At 37.2% G+C, this 26,345-nt stretch overlaps 2 protein-coding genes across 2 annotated transcripts in view; one reads left to right on the top strand and one right to left on the bottom strand.

Moving 5' to 3' along the window:
* Positions 1-539: 539 nt before the first annotated feature.
* The window catches only part of ERP44 (endoplasmic reticulum protein 44), a 132,714-nt gene continuing 106,908 nt past the window's right edge, over positions 540-26,345 (bottom strand). Inside the window, 2 exon segments of the mRNA XM_043979548.1 lie at positions 540-1,145; positions 3,333-3,435. Coding sequence (XP_043835483.1) covers positions 1,044-1,145; positions 3,333-3,435 — 205 coding nt within the window. The 3' untranslated portion in view covers positions 540-1,043.
* Positions 7,056-7,546, top strand: LOC122737102 (40S ribosomal protein S21-like). The gene has a single exon (XM_043979546.1). It carries the CDS (start codon positions 7,169-7,171, stop codon positions 7,544-7,546), a length of 378 nt encoding a protein of 125 aa, XP_043835481.1. The 5' UTR covers positions 7,056-7,168.

Below are 26,345 nucleotides of genomic sequence, written 5' to 3' on the forward strand. Positions count from 1 at the left end.
TCAGGAATCCAGTGGGCAGAATGCTGAGTAGCAGCTATATCAGTAACCCACTCGGGTCAATGGAAGACCCAAAAAAGGTAGTGGGTAATTGGGATTGGGTGGAAGAACAATTTGTAAGATGAAGTTAGGTCATAATATTGAGGTTTTGGTTCAGCACTACCTTAGATAGTTACATGAATCAAAATTTGCTAAGGGAAAAGATCTACTCTTAATGAACACATAAGGAATTGGACGGATTTTATTTGTTGCATTCCCCATTAGAAACACTGGAATTCATTTGAATTAGATTTCCCCCCCAAATTTATGAATAAATCACTCTTAATAGTTTGAAATACCTCCTATCACCATTACTATGTAAACATTTATAAGCTCAACAGCATTTTCCCCCATTTTTTTCTCTTTTTAAGCTCAGAGAATATGTCAGGCCAAATTTTTGACTTAGGGCTTTCTGGCTTCTTCAGCAACAGATCAAAGATCCCAAAAGACCATAATCAAATTTTCACAAGCAGTATCTCATGAATCAGTAACACAACACAAAGTTCTGTAAAACTTTAATTTATTCCCCTCCCAAGTATCCAGAATATATACCCTCTTTGTTGTGAGAAATGTGACAATGAAAGTACCAAGAGTTCCTATGGAAAGGAAGGGGGGGAGGGGGCAGGAGAGTACATACTACCAGACTACACAGAAAACATCCCAATTCTTATTTAATGGAGCAGTGCAAGTTAACAACATATTGTCTCTGGCAATATTACCTTCCATTGGATTTAAGAACGTTTTGGAGGTCAGGGTTAGATCCAAAGTGAAGATGGGCCTCTGATGCATTTTTCTTTTTAAATTTTAATTGGACTTTAAAAAAGAAGTTGTATTGGATGACCCACCAAACCATATCATTTGAGTCAGGGGAATTAAAAACCCAAACCTTTCTTTTAGTTTATTCAAAATAAAAATACACATAGAATTATGAAAATATAGGTTTACTATTTCCACCACGTAAGTTGATGCTGTTGTTTGAAAGGCTTGCAATTTTTTTGTTCAAGTTTTTAAAGCTCATCTCGATCCCTCAATAAGGTATACCTATATTCGCTGGGTGCTAGTTTCTGAAAGGAACTTTCTGGTGGACTGCTTGCTACATCTTGAATGTGCTGTAAAAGATAAAAAGATAATATATTTCAGCTTCAAGGTTATAACTTGAGCACAGAGTTTAGAGAGTTGAAGCTCAATAAATACTTGATGGTTTACTGACTAAAGACTTTATTTGAGGGGACAGCCATTGATTTCATTTTCCAAAGGAGAGGACTCAGGTGCTGTTTTTCTTATTTCATATGCCTTTGAAAAAAAAAAATATGGCCTCTCCCAGTCTCAATTACTAAAGAAGTGACCTCAGTTTTTCTGGGTGACATGTTAGGTAACCCACACTGAATTCACATTTCTGTTGGATGCAGAGAATGCTACACAACCCAGTCCTTTTCTTGTTGTACTCTGTGGAAACAATATAGTTCGGACCCCATTTACAGAATTCCCTATTTATATAGTAGCCTTTCTGCCTAAGATGCTTAAATGGTACAATAGCTTAAAACCTAATGAGATAAAGAGGAAAGCTTACATTTCTTTCTTTCTTTTTTTTAATCAAGGCAATGGGGGTTAAGTGACTTGCCTAGGGTCATACAGATACTAAGTGTCAAGTGTCTGAGGTCAGACCTGAACTCAGGTCCTCCTGAATCCAGGGCCAGTGCTTTATCCACTCACTGTACCACCTAGCTGCCCCCCAGAAAGCTAACATTTCAACATTTAAAATTTACCCTAATAATAATCTTCAATGTACACCAGTAGTAAAGAAAAATACCCTGTCTTTTGAAATGTCAAGAAAGAGCAAAGGAGTTCTAATACAATAAAAGTATGCCATATATATGACATTGTGTCCATCCCTCTGGTTTTATCTGGTCATGTTCAATTTCCCCATCTCATTAGCTCAGTGAAATAGATGGTTGGCTTCACCCAACTCAGCTGACAATATTAACTGGTCTGTTATGATGCATATCATTTTGTCCTCGCCTGGGAAAACACTAACCATAACTTTGTATTTAGGAAAAAAACACCTTAGAGTGCTTCTTCAAAGCTGTCTGTTCAACAGGATGTGGTTATCAGCTTCTATAGTTTCTAAATTATTAAAGAAAATTATTGGATTAAAATTCTCAAAGAAAAAAGGAACTCTAAAGTGCTCTAAAGGGGCTTCTGTCACAGAAAAGAATTTAAGCACTAAATAAAGAAGTTAAAATGAAAGAAAACATGGTTGTTGTTTTTAAAGGGGCAAAGGGAGGCAAAAACCCTAGAAGAAAAGAGGATTTAAGCCACAGCCATGGAAAAAGAAGGGATGTTCATTAAGGTAACAGAAATCACATAAATTACAAAAACACTCATTTTTGAGGACATCAAGAAGCTAAAAACTTTTAAGGAGAAAATGTAATGGGAGAGGCATGGTGGTGTACACTTGTGATCCCTGCTGCTGAAGGAGGCTGAGGCTGGTAAATTACACAAATTGAGGAGTTCTGAGCTGCAGGTGGACTAAAGTGGTTTGGGTGTCCATATTATGTCTGGCACAAATATGGTGGGCTCCAGGAAGTGGAGAGCTCTAAGGCTGCCTAAGGAAGGGGGCAAACTAGCTTAAGTCAGAAAGCAAAGGAACAGGTTAGTACTGGGACCAGGCCTTTGAGAGGCCATGACACTCTAAGCCTGGGTGAAATAGGGAGGATCAGTCTCAAAAACAAAATGAAACAACCTATAGAGATTACTTATTACCTACCGAGTATCCAGAAAGGTAATAATATATACACCCCCAAACCTAAAACTACATAAAACTGCACTCATCATAAATGCGAAGCAATATTATATTGATAGGGTCAGCAAAATTAACGAATGAAATCATTATTCTTTATACAATGTAATCAATCTGTTAGCCACATGTGGTAATTCAACAATGAACAGAATCCACTAAACTCCCTATTTCTAGGCAGGGTACTATTTAAAAACGTGTTCTTCCCTATTCAGAATACCGTATTGCTGAAAGAAGTAGTTACCTTAATATCTTTAAAACTTCCAGTTTTCATCATTAGCAGATTCAGGGAAACTTTCACTTTACCCAATAAAGAAATGAAAAATTTGGAGAGCATCTGTCTCAATATTTTTAAAAAGTCTTTTGTTTTTGCTTATTTTCATTTTACCCATGACTGCAGGACTGCTTAACATTTCTTCCTAGAATAAAAACTCATTAAATCAACGCAAGAGAAGAAGAGCTTCTCTTTCCACTACTGGGGAAAAAAATAAACTCCTACCTGTCCAGGGGCAACATCAGTGGGATCAGGACCATGATGGAATTCTCTGTGCAATTTTCCCGAATGCAAGTCTAATACAAACTGCTTAAGCTTGTTTGGAATCCTGAAATCAAAAAAGCCAAATAAATTCAGCTGAGAATATTAAAATGCATTTTTAAAGTAAAAACAACAACGAGTGGTTGTTACAAACAATTTAATGCTATGGATAGAGCTGGCTGACTTGTCCAGTCATTATTTTTTGGTAGCTAAAGAAAAGAAGGTATGCATTAAGGTTACCACTTTCTTTTTCTCTCTTATCCTCTCCTGAGGGCACGCAAGTGTTGTTTCTTTCCTTCAATAACTCCCACTGAGTTGTACTAACCAATAACTTCATTGTATACCCATTCTGACTCCCCACCAGCCACAGAGTAACAGAGAACAGCGGGTGCCAAATGCACAGTTTACAAATACAAATGACTGTCAGGTAGCTGTATTGACAGGATGCCTTTGAAAGGTTCTCCAGTGCTGAAGTAATTGCACATGGACCAGAGATAAACACCAAGAGATCAATTTAAATTTAATCTGACATCATCTACTGTCTCCCACAGCAAAGTGCTAAAATATCAATTCTATCCATGAATCTCAAATGTTCTATAATGCTTAGGATGAAAACTACTTTTAGCTGTTCTTGTAAGGTCTAAAGATTAGATCACACCCAAACACCATGAGTTACTTTTATTATCTTCTTTTTTTGTCATTTTAGCCAATCTGATAGGTGTCAGGTGGTACCTCAGAGTTGTTTTAATTTGCATCTCTCTAATCATTAGAGATTTAGAGCATTTTTTCATATGGGAATAGATAGCTTTGGTTTCTTCATCAGAAAACTGCCTGTTCATATCCTTTGACCATTTCTCAATTGGGGAATGACTTGGATTCTTATAAATTTGATTTAGTTCCCTATATATTTTAGAGATGAGGCCTTTATCAGAAGTATTGGCCATAAAAATTGTTTCCCAGCTTTCTGCCTCCCTTCTAATTTTGGATGCATTGCTTCTGTTTGTACAGAAATTTTTTAATATAATATAATCAAAATCATCCATTTTGCATTTTATAATATACTCTATCACCATGAGTTACTTTTGCTGGGCAACTAGCAATTTATGAATGATCAAACCTTCAAGGTAACAAATTGATAATGTTTCAAAGCACTATCTACAACCATAGCTTGAAAAATTAGTGAAGATCCTCAACTCTTAAAAATGCTTGTTTTCTCTGCCAAGGAGAAGGATCTTTGGGCTGCAAAGGAGAACAAAAATGGCAAATAGGGTATTATTGATGCCTAAGATAAAGTAGTATACTCCTTAGAGGTTTTTTTGTTGTTGCTCAGCCATTTTCAGTAGTGTCCAACTCTTAGTGACCCTATTTGGGGTTTTCTTGGCAGAGATACTGGAGTGGTTTTCCATTTCCTTCTCCAGCTCATTTTACAGATGAGAAAACTCACTTTTATAAATGAGGCAAACAGGGGGTAAGGGACTTGTCCAGGTTCACATAGCTAGTGTCTAAGGCTAAATTTGAACCCACAAAAGTGAGTCTTCCTGATTCCTGATCACTCTACTTCATATAGCACCTCTGGTGTGAGGGCTTGTGGAACCCTTCCCAGGGCTGCTCATCCACCTCTGGGGCCCACCCGATTCACCCAACTCTCACCTATGGCTCCAAGAAGCTACAGTGTGTGCAGTGGCCACACCCTGGTAAACCATCTCGACAGATGGGTTAAATCATTTTGAGGGTAATTGATAGTGCTCAAACCTGTTGGTAAATTAGGGGAATGTCTACTCCAAGCATATGAAGACTTTTTCAATGGAATGGGCAGATGAGGGACTGTGGGATGCTTGGAGTGTGGTCAGGGAAAGATGCTAAGGTCATTCACTATATCCTGACTGTTGTCCTGCCACGGGGCTTCAATGACTTAGGGAGAGAAAGTGAGGCTGAGGACTGTGGGCAATTCTGCCTCACTTTAATCCATTTCATACACAAGTCAGGACATCACCTGTGATGTCACTGGTCCTTTTTTGAAAACAAAGGATAAACAATACCAGCAAAATATCTACTAAGCATAAACAGTGCTCCCCCCCTCTTTTTTTTTTTCATCATGTGCTGGCTAGCAATGCTTATCCGACATTACTACATTCCATCCTTGTCTTCTAGACCAGCCTCTGGGCCACAAGTGACCCCCAAACTACACTCTAAGAATCTCTGTCTCATAGAAATATATTCAAAACTATAGAAATGATAAAGACATGGTCCACAGAAGTGTAATGGGTATTTTGAGAAATGTCAGAATACTTTCCAGTTGTGCAGCTTTATTGGAACAGTTAAATTAGTCATCCTTTAAACTTGTAATAAAGTTAAACTGTAAGCAAATCAATTACATACTTGAAATATGCTCATAGCTCATGCTGATTTAAATTTCCATTAGAAAACCTAAAATGTCTGATACCCTTTTTTAAAATTGCAAAAGAAGGGGGCAGCTAGGTGGTGCAGTGGATAAAGCACCAGCCTTGGATTCAGGAGGACCTAAGTTCAAATCCAAACTCTGACACTTGACACTTACTAGCTGTGTGACCTTGGGCAAGTCACTCAATCCTCATTGCCCTGCCCCCCCACCAAAAAAATTGCAAAAAAAGTATATTTCCCAACTTTTAAATTTACCATTTATTAAAAGAAAGGAAACTCACATGCTTTTACTTTAATAAGTTTAGGACCAACTATTTTGTCAGAGATATTTTTCCTCCACTCAAAAGCCTTAGTGTTATTTAAGAAGTGGTTTGGATAGACTGTCCAATGTTTCAATTTCATAGCTGATCAGATCAAGAGATAGCAGAAAGTCAAAGAAAATTTACTGAAATATGCTTTAAAAATATGTTGTCGGGGGCAGCTAGGTTGTGCAGTGGATAAAGCACCAGCCCTGGATTCAGGAGGACCTGAGTTCAAATTTGGTCTCAGACACTTGACACTTACTAGCTGTGTGACCCCGGGCAAGTCACTTAACCCCAACTGCCTCACAGAAAAAAAAAAAAGTTCTTCTTCATCTGAGTTAAAAAAAAATATTTCATAGATAAGAGTGGGAAGAACAATGAATAGGTGTCATCATGGACCTCTGCTAGAAAGCAACTCTGGCTTAAAAGTGAGGCCATTATGGGTCATTCTTGGGGGAAAAAGATTATTTCTTTTTCTTTTCCAATGTTTGGGTCCTTGCCATGGGTGGTGATGGTGGGGTGGGGTTCAGAATACATTATTGCCCCTCCATCATTTTCCATCAAGGTTCAGTATTTCCAAAATGGTGTTTTACGTGGCTTAAAACTGAATCAAGTTTCACGTTTAAAGTAAAATCTACTGATTAACACTACTTTCTGTTTGACTCCGTTGGTTCTTGGATGTTGAAATCAATCGTACATCTTAATTTCCTGATCAAAGGAAGGTTTTCTAATAGAAATTTCTATTTCACTCTTTATTTAATTTTTTTTTAAGTGAGGAAATTGGGGTTAAGTGACTTGCCTAGGGTCACACAATTCAGGGCTGGTACTTTATCCACTGTGCCACCTAGTTGCCCCCTGATAGATACTCTTTTTTAAGTGAGGCAATTGGGGTTAAGTGACTTGCCCAGGGTCACACAGCTAGTAAGTGTTAAGTGTCTGAGGCCAGATTTGAACTTAGGTACTCCTAACTCCAGGGCCGGTGCTCTATCCACTGTGCCATCTAGCTGCCCCTCTTTATTTAATCTTAATGGGATACATTTAAACTTAAATTCATTATGCCAGTAGCATGCAAAGTTAATTTCTGGGTGCATTCTGCACATGTGTATATGTGTGTATAGTATCACTAGGACCAATTTTAAATTGGACAAAGATTTATTGTCTACTGTGTTGCTTTTTTTTCTTCCGCTGCTTTTGAGTTTGCACTCGGTTCCCTCAGTTGCCAACATGCAGAATGATGCCAGTGAGTTTGTGGACCTGTATGTGCCGCGGAAATTTTCTGCAAGCAACAGGATCACCGGGGCCAAGGACCACACGTCCATCCAGATGAACATGGCCGAGGTTGACAAGGTCACAGGCAGATTCAATGGTCAATTTAAAATTTATGCAATTTGTGGAGCAATTCGTAAAATGGGAGAATCTGATGACTCTATTCTCCAGCTGGCAAAAAATAATGTTATTGTTTTAAAGAATTTCTAATTGAAGAAAACTTGTGGAATATGTCTTAATAAATCAGAAAAACAGCCCCCAAAGAAGTGTCTGTTGTGAACAGCATACTATGCTGGGCAATTAGAAAGATCCAAAGTTTAGGTAAGACAATCCCCTAGTCTAATAAGGGAATAATACACAGTATGCATCTGTATTAATATGTATGGCCACTAATCAACAAGTATTATTAAGTGCTTATATTCCAGGCACCATATCCATACATTTGGATATTGAGGTCAATAGGGAAGGATTCTTGGAGGCACTTGTGTTTGGCAAGATGTCAAGAGGCACCTGTAAAGGCGCGTCATACTAGGCAAAAGAAACAATGAGGTCAGAGGTATGGAGGCAGAAAATTGAGACTGGAATTAGTCCAGTTTGGTGAAAACACATATATGGCAGCAAATAATAAGAGTAAGATAAGGCCAGAAAGGTAAGGAGGCAACATATTGTGGAAGATCATAAACCAAGGAAAGGAATTTAAACTTCACTAGGTAGGCAAGAGGAGTCACTAAAGATTTCTGAGCAGAGAACTGACCCAACATTAATGAGTAATGAAGACCTGGTGCAACATCCTACAGGGAAGACACCCAGGCTGAAGCAAACATGAAACACCCTAAGTTAGAATGGGAATCTTTCCAAAGATCTATAATTCAGAATTCTAGGGTTCAATCAACAAGTTTCAATACCCTTACCCTTCAGCTCCCCCCAAATCCACCAATAACCACCCCACCTTCATCAAAAAGTCTGATATCTTTTTGAAATGCTAATTACTGGTGGTGAATGCTTTTCAGTCTTTAGTTCCCATGTATTCAGGGACATTTTTGCAAATTTGGTAAATTAAAGTCTAAAGAAAGAAAGCAGAAACCCAGAACTCAGATTCAGACTTTGCCAAAATTGCAGCTCAAGTGTCCCAGAAACAAAGAAATCTTGAAACAAAATACAACTGCTTGTAATATTTAAATCACTATAGGTATAGCTGGAGAATGTCTATTAGGTACAAAAATAAACCTTAAAAGTGGGAACAGACAAAGCTATCAAATAAAGAATTTCTTCCACTTTTTAAAATCTACACTAACTGGAAGATATCTACAACTGGGAAAAGAATCCCTAAAAGAATTTTTCCATAAAATTGGATGTTGAGAAACACTGGATAATTTGAAAACCTTTAGCCATTCCCATAATTTTCAAATCATAAAAGCATTACTTTGCAAATCTGGTCATATGAAAAGGCTTTATTTCAATTTTACCAAAGTGAAGTTTATTTTATAAGAGACAGCATTGTAAAGGAAAATATGCTACCAGAGAATTAAAGAGCTATTCCCTTCTGCCAGCATATCCTCACTGGGTGACCCTGAACGAGTCACTTCCCCTTACTGGGCCTTAGTTTCTTCTGTAAAATATAAGCTTTTGATCAGATGATGACTGGGGCACCTTCTATTTCTAACATTCTATGGCATGATATTGCCATCTTGTGGCTTTTTTTTAGAAATCTGAGTAAGGTAATGCATGGTAATATGTCTATAACATGAAATGGGTGTTAAGAAAATTGGCTTTTAGTCCATAGAAATCTCTCATATGTAAAACAATAACATGAAAGAGACATATGACGAGTGTAATGGAAAGAGCACTAGACCTAGAGCCGGGTGACCAAATATGGGCCCTAATACCATTTAAATATTGGTGTAGCCTTGGGCAAATCAATATCAACAATATTAAAAATGAGCATAGGTAGAACGGAATTCCAAAAAGTCCTTTTTGAATATGATAGCATGGAGTCATCAAAACAGAGTAATTTTTAAAAACTTATTTGCTATGGTCACCATGAATGAACACATTCTTCTATATTATCTGACAGAGTACTGAAGATCTATGGAAAGAAGTTGGAATATTCAATATCTAGTTAATATACATAGTAGAACCTGAACATCATATAATTGATTAAAAAATAAGAAAAGAAACAAACACAATGGAATTCAAGTATAACAGAACTTCCAGAGATCCCCTTAATCAGCAATTAAAAGCAAAAACTAATAGGTTCACAACAAGGAGTCAAAGCAGTACAAAGAACAAAATAAACAATTCAACAACAATCAGAAAGTTTACCAAAGAGGCCTGAAAAGCAAAGGAATTAAAGGAAATTCCCTAAGGGAGGAAAAATGTGGAGACTTTCTGGTTATTTATATGACTGTAAGAAGTCTAACACAATGAAAAAACAAGTTGGATCAAACATGAAACAGAAAGTTTGCATACCATTAATATAATGAAATTCCATCTTCTCTGAAAACTGAAAAGTAGTAGGTCTGGATAAGATATATAATTATCAATTTAAAATACTTCCAGTGGCATTTAATAATTTTTTTTCATTTTACCTGATCTTTATTTTTTTTTCAAATTACATATAAAGATAGTTTTAAACATTCACTCTTTTTTTTTTTTTTTGAGGCAATTGGGGTTAAGTGACTTGCCTAGGGCCACACAGAACTCAGGTCCTCCTGACTCCAGGGCTGGTGCTCTATCCACTGTGCCACCTAGTTGCCCCTAAACATTCACTCTTGTAAGATTTTGAGTTCCAAATTTTTCTCCCACCCTCCCCTCCATCTCTTCTCCCAAGGCCTGCTAGTGATTTAATATAAGTGATATATTACAATCATGTTAAACATATTTCCACATTAGTCATGTTGTAAGAGAAGAGTCAGAATAAAAGGAAACCACAAGAAAGAAGAAACAACAACAACACAAGTGAAAATAGTATGTTTCAATCTGCATTCAGACTCCACAGTTCTTTTTTCTCTATGTGGAGAGCATTTTCTATCATGAGTCTTTTGGCATTGTCTTGGATCACTGTATTGCTGAAAAGAGCTAAGTCTATCACAGCTGATCATCACACAATGTTGCTGATACTGTGTACAATGTACTCCTGGTTCTGCTCACTTCACTTAGCATCAATTCATGTAAGTCTTTTCAGGTTTTTCTGAAATCCACCTGCTTACTGTTTCTTTTCTTTTCTTTTTTTGTGGGGCAATGGGGGTTAAGTGACTTGCCCAGGGTCACACAGCTAGTAAGTGTCAAGTGTCTGAGGCTGGATTTGAACTCAGGTACTCCTGAATCCAGGGCCAGTGCTTTATCCACTGCGCCACCTAGCTGCCCCCCTTACTGTTTCTTATAGCACAATAATATTCCATTACACTCCTGTACCACAAATTGCTTAGCCATTCCCCAATTGATGGGCATCCCCTCAATTTCCAATTTTTTGCCATCACAAAAAGAGCAACTATAAATATCCAGTGGCTTTTAAATGACTAGCAATGAACTTCCTCTCTGATGCAGGTGTGACTCCATCTTCCTTAACAACAGGAATCACACAGCTCTTTCCAAAAAATGGGGACACCAATGATGCCTCCAAACAATGATGTGCTTATGTACTTTCATAGATTTTATTGCTGCGCCATGATTTGTATCACTCAAAACAAATCTATAAACATGTAAAAGGCAATAATATATTAGCTAAGGAGTAAAAAGCCCCAGGAGTATAAAGAGCAGCTAATCACTGAATTATTAAATTATTCAAGAAGCTCCTCAAAAGCACCATAATATTTATAGTGCCTAAATTATCACAAAGACTCTGACTCAACTCCACAATCATGATATACTCTTGTACTGCTCAGTTATTCAAATAAAATAGATCTGTGATCTCATCAATTCAGAAGTTCTTTCCAATAATGGAAATTACAACTCATCAAAGTCAATCTATCCTGTAAGACTCATCCATATCTTCCCCAAAATTTGCTACAAGGTGAGGTTCACTAATTACCATAAAAAAAATGTTAGTCTTTTTAATAAAAATATTCTGCTGGTGTTGCAGTTTAACAACCAACCCATTTTTCTATTCCTATTACAGTATTCCTTGAGAACATCTTTTACTCCTGTTCTTTAGAGTTCCTCACTGGTTATGTTACAGCTTATTCATACCTAGGATGGGCCCCTCCATCAACATCTATAATTTGCATTTCCATTTCTTGCTGCCAAACTACACCACCAGCAGAATATTTTTATTAAAAAGATGAACCTTTGTTTTTATGGGAATCCATGGAAAGTGTACGTTAACAACAACGGACATAAAACATGGCATTTTCCAGAAAGACAGTTTTAAGCTCATTAAGAATAGTTTTGTAATTTCTTGAAGGTAATTTAGCCTGATAAATCATTGTGAGGAGGAGGTGGTCTTTTGTTCTTCTTTTTTTAAAATAATAAACTTTTATTTATATTTATTTATATAAATTTTTATTTATAGTGAGTTCCAAATTTTATCCCTCCTTCCCCACCTCCCCTCCTCCCTCCCCAGGCGGCAAGCAATCAGATAAGGATTATACATGTGTAATTAAGTAAAATGTTACCATATTAGTCATTTTGTTTATTTATGGTCTTTTGTTCTTAAAGGCTATACCTTTGGAATATAATGCCAGGAGGTTCCACTACCCTAGAAGAGCTTCCAATATGGCTCTGGCAACAAATTTTTATTTTCCAAGGACCAACCAGGTTAATCACTAGGAAGCTAGGCACTTGGTGATAACATTTTTGACCATGGCAACCCAAGAAACAAAGTCACATTCTTCAAATATGTAAAAGAGATCAAAGCATAGTGAGAATGTCAGAGTAAAGTCCACATAAAAAACTTGTGGATTTTTTTTAACTGTGCCACTAACACAGTAATGTCAACAACAACTGATGTCAAACATGGCATTTTTTCAGGGAGACAATTTAAACCCATTATGGCTTTGTCTACCAGAATCCATTATCATCACTCCACTGATATCAAAATGTAATTTGGACTTGAGAAATATAAAATTCCAAATGTCTATCAAGGAAGAATAGAATGCTTAAATCTAAATGGCAAATTGAACCAATAGATGAAAGCAACATTTAGAAATGCCTTGGTCGGGGGCAGCTAGGTGGTGCAGTGGATAGAGCACTGGCCCTCTGAGTCAGGAGGACCTGAGTTCAAATCCGGCCTCAGACACTTAACACTTACTAGCTGTGTGACCCTGGCTGGGTAAGTCACTTAACCCCAATTGCTTCACCAAAAAAAAAAAAAAAAAGCTTTGGTCTTCTTCAGGTAAGCCACAATGAGAAAAAAAAGTATCAGAAAGAATGCTAATCTGTTAAAAGACTGAAGTCAAAACTTAGCAGTAGGAACATATTTAAAGCAATTAACACCAACACAATGCCAGTCTTAATGAGTACTTTTGGCATGATAAAACAGATGAGATGGTCCAAAAGGTGATCAAACAAAAACCTGAAAAATTACACTTAATAAAATACAGGGCTCATTAGCTCCAAGGCAGCTATAAACATTTCTATACTTCCTCACCAAAAAGGAGGAAGAGGATGAATAGATGTTCCCAGAGCATATGACAAACAGGTTAAAAATTTATAGAAATACTTTTGTTTGTTTTTAGAAATACTTTTGGAACAGACAGGCCTTATAAAGCAATAGTAATAGTCTGTTACAAAAGTATCAATCAACAAGCATTTATTAAGCACCTACTATGTGTGCCAGGCACTAGGATAGGTCTTGGGGATACAAAGAATGAAACAATCTCAACTTACAGGGAACTTACATTCTAATGAGGGTGGGATGTGGAGACAAGTACATATAAAAGCATATACAGAATTAAATACAAAGAAAAGAAAAAGAAAGAAATATCAAGTAGTTCAATATATGGTCCTCTCCAGGTATATTACTGACCCTCCACAGGAGTTTGTCTATCCTGACAAAGAAATCTCTTTACCCTGCAAGCTCACTCCACTCCTGGCTACATATTACATCATAAGTACCTCTATACCTGGGGCCTCTCCCTCTGATTGGCTGCTTTCTTCCAAAACCTCCATTTTAAAAGAAGAGGTCAATCATGTCTTCAATCTTCTACAGGTAGGGCGCAGCTAGGTGGTACAGTGGATAGGTCCTGAAGTTGGGAGTACCTGAGTTAAAATCTCACCTAAGACATTTACTAGCAGTATTACCCTGGACAAGTCACTTAACCCCAAGTGTCTTAAATATCTGGGGCCATCTATATCTTGCCACTGAACCCAGATGGCTTTGGAGGAGAGAGTGAGGTTGGTGTCTTTGCACAGCTCTTCCTCACTTAAATTTAATTCACCAAATGTCATGGTCCTCTTTGAGAAGGAAGGACAAACAACAACAACAAAAAGGTCTTCACGTACCATAGGACTTTATCATGCCTCCAACATCTCCACCTACTTTCTTGGCAATACCCACCACCTCTACTTTTCAGCTGTTTTTTATGTGTTGTCTCCCCCATTGGAATATAAGCTACTTGAGGCCAGGAACAGTCTTTCTTTCCACCTGTATTCATATTCCCAGTGCTTAGCCAGGCACATGGTATGCATTTAAATTCTTGTTGATTTGACTTAAGTTGGGGGAAGTCAGGAAATGCTTCATACAGAAGGTAGAAGGTCAAGGAGGCAGATCATAAAGGAACTTACTTTCTAATCAGGATGGTCAACACAAAAGGGTAGAGAATAACTGACTTGGGGCAAAAGCCCCAAGGTCCAGGTCAGGGGAAGCAAGAGTGGAGACTAAGGTTCTAGTGGGAGGGGATGAGGATGGAGGTCAGAAAGACAGCACGGTAAGGAGAGGGCCAGAAAGTGGCAGAGGCCTGTGCCCCAGCAAGATAAGGCAAAAGCTTACCTATGAGGGCTGGGAGACCCAGAGCTGCATCTTAAAGGAAGACAGAGAGTCTATGAGGTAGAGTGAATAAGGGAGTGCATTCCAGGCACAAGGTATAGCCACAGCAAAGGAACAGAAATAGAGGTGGCATGCTATGTGTAAGGAAGACAAAGAAGGCCAATTTGGCTGTATTACAGGTACAGAGGAAAAGCAATGTCCAATAAAGCTAAAAAGACAGGCTAAGGCAAAGGTGTGAAGGGCCTTAAAAGCTAAACAAAGGAGTCTGTGTTTTATCCCAGAGGCAATATGGAACCACTGGAGTTTACTAAGCTGGGGGGTGGGTGGGGATACATCATCAGATTTGTGATTAAGAAGAAAAGCACTTTGGTGGTAGTGTGGGGGATGGACCGCAGTGGAGAGACTTGAGTAGGAGACACCACCTAGGAGACCACTACAAGAATCTGTGTGAGAAGTAATGAGTGTCTGGACTAAGGTGGTGGTTGTATGAGTACAAAGAAGAGGGTGGATTTGAGAGATATTCTGTTGGTAAATGTCCATTTCTGGCAACTAAATGGATATTGGGGTGAGGGAGAATAAAAAGTTGAGAATAATACTAAGATATAAAACACAAGCCTGGAAAAATGGTGGTCTCATATAGAAATAGAAAAGTTTGGAGTAGATGGTGGCGAGGGGTGGGGGGGGGGTGGGGGGGAGATAGATCATTTCAGTTTTGGATATGTTGAATTTGAGACGTCCCTTGGACAACCCACTTAAAAATGTCTGACAGGCAATTGGTGATGTAGGATTGAAGCTTAGGGAAGATAAAAGTACGGCAATATACAGATTTATGTGTCACCTACACAGAAATAATAATTAAGTAAACAAGAGAGAAAAGTGATACTAATAAAAATAGTATTGAATATAAAAGTAACCGGTTATTCTCCTCATGTAACCTATGAAATGGCTAAGATCCAAGAGGAGAAATCAAAAGGCATTCCAAGGGTAACATTTGTATCAACTTAACCAAAAATATGTTAACAAAGTAGGGGAAAAAAACTAGATCAAATTCTAAACTACAAAGAATTTATCCTAAAAGATACCAGACTTGTTGATTAATGAAAATTATACAACATAGTGGAAACAGCAGAATATATCATTGCAAGGTATAAAATTTTAGCATTTTCCAGAAATGTAGAAAGACAACATCAGGTAAATGGAATTATACACCAGAAGCTAGCTATCCTTAATAAGCTAAGAGATGCCAAAATATCCTTCAGAATTCAACAAATAAACTATTGAACCAAAACATCATTAAAGAACACATACTGCCTGCAATGGCCTAGACTTAACACTAATGAATAAAAATTTTTAAACAATGTTTTTAATAGATATTACCATATTGGATATCATAACCTCTAAAAGAAAGGTGTCACAACATTTTCGAGTGTGGCCCAAATCAGGTTAAAATGTATTTTGCAAATATGTGACAAAATAAATAAAAATATTATAAAACATAGAAAACATTACATTTTAAAACGAAATTATTCTGGGTCATGTAAGCAACAAGATGGTAGACTAGACATTTTCTCCGATTCTATGAGAAATTATGCACCAAGAATAAGACAGTCATTGCCACTGTCTAGAACACCAAGAACCCAAAACAAGGTTAAAAAAAATCACCAAACCTAAGAACTAATGCTTATTGACCCTGAACACCCCTCCTTCTCCTCCCAAGCTACCAGCAGCAAGGCTGCACTACCAGAGACAACACAGGCTCACATTAAAACACACCCCAATACCCCGGTCCCCCTTTCCTCTTCCCAATGCAGTAGGGACCCTGTCTCCAGGCTGTGGAAGTTCTTTCAGGACAGCTATAGCTTCAGGAACAAAAGCCTGCTGGGGGCTGCAATCAGGAAGTAACAATGATGTAAAATTATTGTGAGAATTGGTTTGGCACCCACTACTGGAGAGATACTGTAGGGAAGGTCCACCATGAGGAGAAAGCATGTGATTTAGAGACCATGTGACTTTAGTGTCCAGAAGTTACATCTATAGAACCACCTACGGGACTTGTCAATCAGAACTACCAACCAATTAGCTTGGAGTTGTGTGTGTGCAGACAGCCCTGTTTCCTGCTGGAGAAGAGGAGGGAGGAGGGAGAGGGGAGCGGGCATTCTTCTTGCGCCTGGGACCTCAGTTTTAATGGAGCTGAGATGCTGGCCCCCTGAGATAGACAGATGAAGGAATCTTGGTCTCTTTCTCTCTCCTCTCCAAATTCTTATGCTCCTTAATAAATACTTAAAAGTCAAAACTCTTGCTAAAGCTTATAATTTATGGCGACCACTCATTAGATTTTTAGACAGTCTAGCTAGAATTTTCGTCCTATACAAACAGCAACTTTACATTATGAACTGACTGTGGCTCTGTACTGCCAATGCTAGGGCCAGCAGGCTTTGAAATGATGTTGCTAGGCCAAAGAACTAAGGAACGAAGGGTGTCAGGTCACAAGGACAGGATAATGTGTATGTGGGGAGCTGTGAGCATTCCACCAAGTCTCAGTGAAGAACACAGCATCCAACTGAGGCCAGTTCTGACCACCCAAAAGTCAGGGCAGAAACCTAAGCTGGTGGACTGTGAATTCCCCAGTGTGGGAGGAGGCTAAGACCATCTGAGACACGGCAACCAAGGAAACTAAGAGGAATAATGTGTCCTCCTCAGTAGGCAGGATACATTATTGAAGTCCTGGGGGCTTCATCCCCACCTCCCACCCCCATCTCCACCATTTCTTCTTTTTTCCTGCTGAGTTAACAGTTAACCAGTAGAGGATACTCCTCTCAGATAAGAACAAACTACATTATTCAAGTCCCACAGGCCTCTTCTCCCCACTCCCCAAAATTTTCCTTCCTCTCCTTGCTGAGTTAACAGAGGTTTTCTGTTTAGATAGCAAAGAATCGTAAAATCTCAGGGTCTGGCTGTCCCAGAGGGTGGGGCAGCAGTGGCACCACAACTGGGGGGTGGGTGGTCTACATGTTTAGAAGTGTTGTAAAGAATGTGAACCCGGGAGGGCTATATCCTGAGCTCTAGTGCTCTTTATAACACATTATTCCATTTGCTCCTTCTTTTTCTAGTAGGTGCAGAATAGTCTTGGATTATTTGAATTTCCTGTGTAGACACAGACTCAAATGAAAATTTAGGAATTTAATCTTAAATGAGTGGACCAAAGAATAAGGTATAGAAATAATAAGTATGTAAAAAATGATAATGATTAAACAACATACCACAATTTCTGGGGTGTAGCTAAAGTAGTCCTCAGGGATAAAATCATATCCTCATAATTGTACATTAACAAAATAGAAAAAGAAAACATTAATGAACTGAATATGCATATACAAATTAGAGAATCAACAAATAAACTTAAAATACAAAAGAGAAGATATTAAAAATTTTAGGGGAAATAGATAAACAGGAAAAAAAACCACAGAAATGATAAATAAAACTAAAAGCTTGTTTTAAAAAAAAATCTGAATAAAATTGATAAACCCTTTGCTAATCTGATTTTTAAAAAGAGCAGAAAATCAAATCAATAAAATAGCAAATGAGCAAGAGGAAATGATAGCAAAACCATTAGAAATAAAATGAATACTCAAAACATATTATATATAGTTAATATGCTAACAAAATTGAAAATACCAGAGAAATACAGAAATACTTTCAAAAATATAAAATACCCAAACAAACCAGAAAACCAGAAAGAGATCTTAAATAACCCAATCTCAGAAAAAATAAATAGATCTAGTTATAACGAAACTACCATAGGGAGGAAAAAAAAAAACTCCGAGATATGCTGTATTCAAGGGAGAATTCTATTAAACTTAAAAAAAAAATCTGATGACTTTAATAGAAATATTGAAGGTTTATAAATTTGGAAGTTTAAGAGACAATAATATTTCTGGAAAATATTTTATCTAAAAAAGTATTTTAAAATTTCTAAGGTGTCTAAATTGTTAGTTTTTCCTGTCAAGCTCTGGTCATGTTGGATAACTACTATAAATATAGTAGTTACATATTCATTTTATATATGTATGTATATATATATATATTCATTATATATGTGTATAAGATATATACATAGACAACACTATATATTTAAATAATTTAGATTATTTTTCCCCTAATAGTATTTTTTTTTACAATTACATGTAAAGATAGTTTTCAACATTCATTTTTATAAGATTTTCTATCAAACTTTTTTTTTTAAGTGAGGCAATTGGGGTTAAGTGACTTGCCCAGGGTCACATAGCTAGTAAGTGTTAAGTGTCTGAGGCCAGATTTGAACTCAGGTACTCCTGACTCCAGGGCTGGTGCTCTATCCACTGCGCCACCTAGCTGCCCCTTCTATCAAACTTTTAAAGAACAGTTAGTACCCCATACTGCAAAAATTAAGAAAGAACCCTTCCAGAACCTTTTTATGAGACAAATATAGTCCTGATACCTGAACCAGAGAAAGATAAAACATAAACAGAAAACTATAGGCCAATATCATTAATGAACACTGACTAAAATTACAGTGATTTATCCAAGAAATCATTCATTATGACCAGGTGAGATTTATACTAAGGTTGTAAGAAACAACAATACAAAGAGAAATCCCCATTCTAAGTAACTACAAAATGCCTGAAATGTCTGGGGATCAACCTCCCCAAGCATACAGAAGACTCAGAATAGACTCAATTATAAAGTACTACTTAAAGAATTAAAGACGAACCTAAATAGCTGAAGAAATATTCAGTGCTCATGGCTAGGCCATCCCAATATAATAAAAAGGATAATGCTACCAGAATTAATTTACACTTTTAATACTACACAGCGTTGCAGGTTGGACCTGCCTGTAACAATGTCCACCATCATAGAGAAGACAGCACTCTTTCATATTCCGGCACCACAAAAAAGCTCGTATTATTGGAACAAATCAGAATACCCTCACTACATCTGTTGGCAATGCTACAGTGCAAATGGCACTGACAACTAAAATGTGCAAACCATGGGTCTGAAATGGACTGAAGATATAAATACATACATTATGCACCAATGCTGTATCATAAAAGTAGAAACAAATCTCATAAGTTATAGGATAAATCCTAATATTGCTTCCTGCAAATAGTATTCTCAGTTCCAAGTCATATAACATACCGCTGACCAGTCACATAACTCATCAGTATAGGACAATCATTAAGGAAGAATGTCATTCCTAAGCTTAGATCAGATGAAATAAAAGATGAAATTGAGAAGCTACTAAAACCTAAAGAGGGGAAAGATGAAGACCCTGAAGTCATTGAAAACTTTCACTTAATGCAAATTCTAGAAATTATATGTAATAATAAAAAGATGGAGGAAAAAAACCTACTAAAGTCCCAAATTATTTTGAAAGGGAAATGACCATACTTAGACAAATTCAAAAAAGCTCTTTGAGTTGAAAGCATGAATCCAACAATCAAACCAATTTCGACCCAAAGCAGAGTAATAAAAAAAAAAAACCAAGCATCTATTACAACCATCAAGCCTTCTCCTTCAGAATTTGATAGAAAGTACAAAAACAATTCAGGACCTGCACACAGCAATTGTTGCCACAGTAAAAACCACAGAAGGGAAAGGTGGAGCCAACAAGCTATAGATCTAAGGACAGGCATCAAACACCATGGTGAAAAAAGCAATTTGAGAAAGTTATTGAAGGTCTACAGAAAGGCAATAGAAGATTCTATCAATAGCTAGCTGATGGTCACAATAAAAAAACCTAAACCCCATGTGGCCAGACTCAAAGCAACATGAAGAAAAGAGTTTGGAATATATAAGTAAATCAGAAATTCTAGGGGCACCTAGGGGGCACAGTGGATAAAGCACTGGCCTTGGATTCAGGGGGACCTGAGTTTACATCCAGCCTTAGACACTTAACTAGCTGTGTGACCCTGGGAAAGTCATATAACCCTCCTTGCCCTGCAAAAAACAAAACAAAACAAACAAACAAAAACAAAAAATTCTAGATTCCCTTAATCAGTCATTGAAAACCAAAGTAAAAAAATTGGGGTAATATAAGCAGTCAGAGCAGCGTAAAGAATAAAATAAACATTTCAACACCAATCAACAACTTTACCCCAGAGGTGTGAAAAGCAGTGAAATCAAAGGCTACACAGACCCCCCCTTAAGAAGGAAGCTGTGGAAATTTTCTGGTCATCTATATAACTGAAGAACCTAATATAATACAAATTCAAGTCGACTCAAATAAGAAAGAGAAAGCTTGCCCAATATTACTGCAATGAATGACAACACAGTCACATTGAGGGAGGAAACTCCCTCAATGAAACTCTAATCTCATGGCAAAATTGGAAATCAGCCAGATCAGTAAGTTTTGGCTCAAATGCTTTGCACTGGTGTGTTGTATTACTAGCAAGGCATCTTTACCAGCTTTCTTTTGGATGCCCAATCCCATTTTTCTTTTTTTTTTTCTTTTCTTTTTTTGTTTTTTTTGGGGGGCAGGGCAATGGGGGGTTAAGTGACTTGCCCAGGGTCACACAGCTAGTAAGTGTCAAGTGTCTAAGGCCAGATTTGAACTCAGGTACTCCTGAATCCAGGGCTGGTGCTTTATCCACTGCGCCACCTAGACGCCCCCCAATCCCATTTTTCTTAACAGAAGGAATTATATATTATTATCTATTGTCAAAAGATGAGAATACCAATGATCTCTTGAAATATATGTCTGTGTGTGTGTGTGTGTGTGTGTGTGTGTGTGTGAACACATACACACACACACATATGGGGGCAGCAAGGTCATGAGCTCAAATATACATCAACAAAGAAATTTTAAACAAATGACTGAGTCAGTTTGAGGAAAGGGAGGGATTTATGACAGCAATTCAGGATTGGATCATTATCACCAGAAATTATAAAAAGAGCTCATTATTCTTAATGAGCCCAGACTTAGTGATCAACATATACTATTCAATGAAGCAGTAGAAATTATACAACACTTCAGTATAGGCTGTAAAAAGTTAATACCTACTGAGTACCTAATAAGACATTACCAGGTGGCTAGAGTTAGACATTAAAAACTTTCTTTCATGGACTGGCAAATGACAAATCCTTAAACTATACACAGAGACCAAAATGTTCTTGAGAGCTTCAACAATAAACTGAGCTGGAACAGGACCATGATTACAGTCTAAACTGCTGCCCATAAATACTCAGATAATTTTTATTTTGTTTTTTGTTTTTTGCAGGGCAATGAGGGTTAAGTGACTTGCCCAGGGTTACATAGCTAGTAAGTGTCAAGTGTCTGAGACTGGATTTGAACTCAGCTCCTCCTGACTCCAGGGCTGGTGCTCTAACAATATCTATATTATATATTACTATTATCATCTATTATTTCATAATTCTGGAAAAGGAAACTTGGTCATATAGCTATTAACTGTGAGAGTCAGAATCTCTCATGACCCCGTCTAGGCCTCTTTCCCCTATATAATGCTGCCTTTCAACCCCTTAGAGCCTTCGTTACCTCCTCTGTGGAATGGGCATAATATTTAGACTACCTACCTTGTTAATGTTGCATTAGTTATAGATGTAGAAAAAAATAATAACAAAATTCATCTGAAAGAACAAAAGCTCAAGGATTATAAAGGAGATCAATGGAAAAAAATGTGAAAGAAGGTGGTCTAGCAGTACCAGATCTCAAAATGTACTATAAAGTGGTAATTATTAAAAACAATCTGGTACTGGCTAAGAAACAGAGAAGTGGATCAGTGAAATAGAATAGGTAAAAATTACACTACAGTAAATGACTATTGTAATCTATTATATGACAAACCCGAAGATCCAAGCTTTTGGGACAAAAACTCATTATTTGACAAAAACTGTTGGGAAAACTGGAAAACAGTATGGCAGAAACTAGGTATAGACCAACATCTCACACCATATACTAAACTAAGGTCGAAATGGGTACATGATTAATACATAAAGGGTGATATAAGCAAATTGAGAAAGTATGGAATAGTTTATCTGTCAGATTTATGGACAGAGGAAGAATTTAGGACCAAAGAAGATATAGAGAAAAATACAAAATGTAAAATAGATCATTTTGATTATATAAAATTAAAGTTTTTACACAAACAAAACTAATGTAATCAAGATTATAAGGAAAGCAGAAAACTGGGAAAGAACTTTTGAAACAAGTATCTCTGGGGGCAGCTAGGTGGCGCAGTGGATAAAGCATCAGCCCTGGACCCAGGAGGACCTGAGTTCAAATCTGGCCTTGACACTTACTAGCTATGTGACCCTGGGCAAGTCACTTAACCCCCATTGCCCAGCGAGAGAGAGAGAGAGAGAGAGAGAGAGAGAGAGAGAGAGAGAGAGAGAGAAGAGAGAAGAAAGAAAGAAGAAGAAGGAGGAAGGAGGAAGGAAGGAAGGAAGGAAGGAAGGAAGGAAGGAAGGAAGGAAGGAAGGAAGGAAGGAAGGAAGGAAGGAAGGAAGGAAGGAAAGAAAGAAAGACCTCTGGGGCAGCTAGGTGGCTTAGTGGCCCTGGATTCAGAAGGACCTGAGTTCAAACCCAACTTCAGACACTTGACACTTACTAGCTGTGTGACCCTGGGCAAGTCACTTAACCCTTATTGTCCCACCAAAAATAAATAAACAAGTTTCTCTGATAAAGGCTTCATTTCTCAATTATATAGAGAACTGAATCAAATTTATAAAAATACAAGTTATTGCCCAATTGATAAATAGTCAAAGGGTATGAACAAGCAGATTCCAGACAAAGAAATCAAAGTTATCTATAGTCATATGAAACAATGCTCTAGATCACTACTGATCAGAGAAATGCAAATTAAATCTCTGAGGTATCGCCTCACACCTATCAGAGTGACAAATATAATAAAAAAAAGGAAAATATTTTATGTTGGAAGGGATGTGGGAAAACTGGGACACTAATCTACAGTTAGCGGAGTTGTGAAAAGATCTAACGATTTTGGAGAGAAATTTGGAACTATGCCTATAGGGCTATCAAATTGTACATTACCCCCCCCCTTTTTTAATCAGAAAAGTATTTTATTATTTTCCAGTTACATGTAAAGATAGCTTTCAACATTTGTTTTCATGAGATTTTTAGTTCCAAATTTTTCTTCCTCCCTCCCTTCCCTCCTCAAGACAGAAAGCATTGTGATATAGGTTATATGTGTACAATAACATTAAACATATTTTTGCGTTAGTCATGTTGTGAAAGAAGAGTCAGAACACAAGGGAAAAATCTCAAAAAAGAAAAAAAAAAGAAGAAACATTATGGTTCAATCTGCATTCAGAATCCACAGTTCTTTTTTTCTGCATGTGGAGAACATTTTCCATCATGAGTTCTTTGAAATTGTCTTGGATCATTGCACTGCTGAGAAGAGCCAAGTCTATCACAGTTGATCATCACACAATGTTACTGTTACTGTGTGCACACTCTTTGATCCAGCAATACCACTGCTAGGTTTACGTCCCCCGAAAGAGAAAAAGACCTATTTGTACAAAAATATTTATAGCAGCTCTTTTTGTGGTGGCTAAGAATTAGAAATCAAAGGAATGTCCATCAATTGGGGAATGGCTAAACAAGCTGTGGTATATGATTGTGATGGAATATTATTGTGCTATAAGAAATGACAAGCAGGATAATTTCAGAAAGGCCTGGAAAGGCTTATATGAACTGATGTACAGTGAAGTGAGCAGAACCAAGAGAACACTGTACACGTGCACAGTGACAGCAGTACTGTTTGATGAAAAACTGTGAATAACTTGACTGCTCTCAGCAATACAATGATCCAAGATGATCCCAAAGTAGTAATGATAAAGCGTACTATCCATCTCCAAAGAAAGAACTGATATTAACTGAAGACTGAAGCCTACTATTTTTCACTTTCTTTCATTTTTTTCCTTTTTTTTTCAAGTTTTCTTATACAAAATGACTAACACGGTATTATTTTATATACTTGGACATGCATAACCTATACCTGATTGCTTACAGTCTCGGGGAGGGGGGGTAGGAAAGGAAAGAAGGAGAGATAGAATTTGGAACTCAAAACTTGTCTGCTCCAAAATATCATACAGCAGCAAGGATCAGCCTGATTGCTTTAATATTTGAGGTTTTCTTTTCTTTTTTTTTCTTTTTTTTTGCAGGGCAATGAGGGTTAAGCGACTTGCCCAGGGTCACACAGCTAGTAAGTGTCAAGTATCTGAGGCCACATTTGAACTCAGGTCCTCCTGAATCCAGGGCTGGTGCTTTATCCACTGCACCACCTAGCTGCACCCCCCCACCCTTTAAATTTTTTTTTTTTGGTGAGGCAATTGGGGTTAAGTGATTTGCCAAGGGTCACAAAGCTAGTAAGTGTAAAGTGTCTGAGGCCAGATTTGAACTCACATCCTCCTGACTCCAGGGCCTGTGCTCCCATCCACTGCGCCACCTAGCTGCCCCCTGATTGCTTTAATATAAAAAAAAAAAAGCACTCAAGACTGAAATCATAATAAGAACTTGAAGGCACTGTTTCTTGTATATGACCAAGTATGGCATAAACATTGCTATGCAATCCTTTCATTTATTACCTACTGATTATCATGTGCTATATCCCTGAAAAGCATTCCCTAAGGCTTTCATAATGGTCAAAAAAAGCCAGCTCTCTCCCTTGACAACTGTCCACATCCCTAGACCATTGATCAATTTAGGAATGCCTCTTTTTTTTTTAATATTATCTGAATAAGTTCCTTATGTATCTTAGAAATGAGACAATAATTTCCCTTTTAATCTTAGCTTAACTAGATTTATTTGTGCAAAAACATCTTAATTTCAGGTAACCAGAATGATCTATTTTATCTTCAGGGATCTTCTCTATTCCTTGTTTGGTAAACATCCCCCTCACCTCCCCCAAACCAAAATTTTTCTCCTATCCACAGATCTGATCTTTGTCACAAGGTATGACGTGTTGATCTAAATCTATTTTTTACCAGACTGCTGTCTATTTTCCCAACAATTTTTGTCAATAGTGAGTCTTTATCCCAGTACCTAGGGTGTTTGCATTACCGAATACTAAAGTTTGCTTCTGTATGTTGTGTACCATATCAGTTCCATTGATCAATTTCTTTATTTTTTAATGATTACCAAATAGTTCTGAGAATTACTGTTTTGTAATACAGTTTGAGATCTGGCACTGCGAAGCCTACTTTGTTCTCCTTTCTTTTCATTGTTTCTCATTCATTTTTTCTCCTTCCACATGAATTTCATTATTATTTTTTCTAGTTCTAAGAAAGTGATCCTTTGGTATGTTGATTTGGTAGTAATCCTTTGGAAGGTAAGTACTATCATAATTTTTATTATATTGGCTCATCTTACCCATGAGCAACTTTTATTTTCCTAACTATTTAGGTCTGTATTTCTGTAAATAGTTGTTTATAGTTTACGTAGTCTTCTGTCATGGACTGACAATTCTCAAGGGAAGAAGCCAAGGTTATCTATAACCATTTGAAAAAATGTTCTGAACCATTAGATAAATGCAAATTAAAGCAATTCTGTAGCTCCACCTCATGCCCACAAAAGGAACAAAGATGACAAAAAATATAAAATGACAACTGCTGAAAGGTCTATGGGAAAACGGGCGCTTTGATGCCCTATTGGTGGACCTATGAATAGGGTACAACCATTCCAGAACGTAATTTGGAATTATACACAAAAAGTTAGTACTTGCCCTTTCATCCAGTTATAGCACTGCTAGGCCTATACCCAAGAGATAAAAGGAGAAAAAGGTACTAAATATATAACACTTACAGCAATTATTTTTTATGGTGGCAAAAACTAAAAACTCATGAGATATATAGAAACTGAGGAATAGCTGAATTAATTGTGATATCTGAATATGATGAAATATGATTATGCTATAAGAAACACAAACCTGTGCTCTAATTTTTCACTACAGGTTATCAAGCTTTAGGATGACAAGTTAATTACTTAAAAGAAAGACCTCTCTTAGAAAAAAGAAAATAATAGAAGAATTGGAATCATCAAACAAAAACTAAGAATCCAATGAGAGCAGGAAA

Source organism: Dromiciops gliroides, chromosome 1 (assembly GCF_019393635.1).
Source record: "Dromiciops gliroides isolate mDroGli1 chromosome 1, mDroGli1.pri, whole genome shotgun sequence".
Lineage (NCBI taxonomy): Eukaryota > Metazoa > Chordata > Mammalia > Microbiotheria > Microbiotheriidae > Dromiciops > Dromiciops gliroides.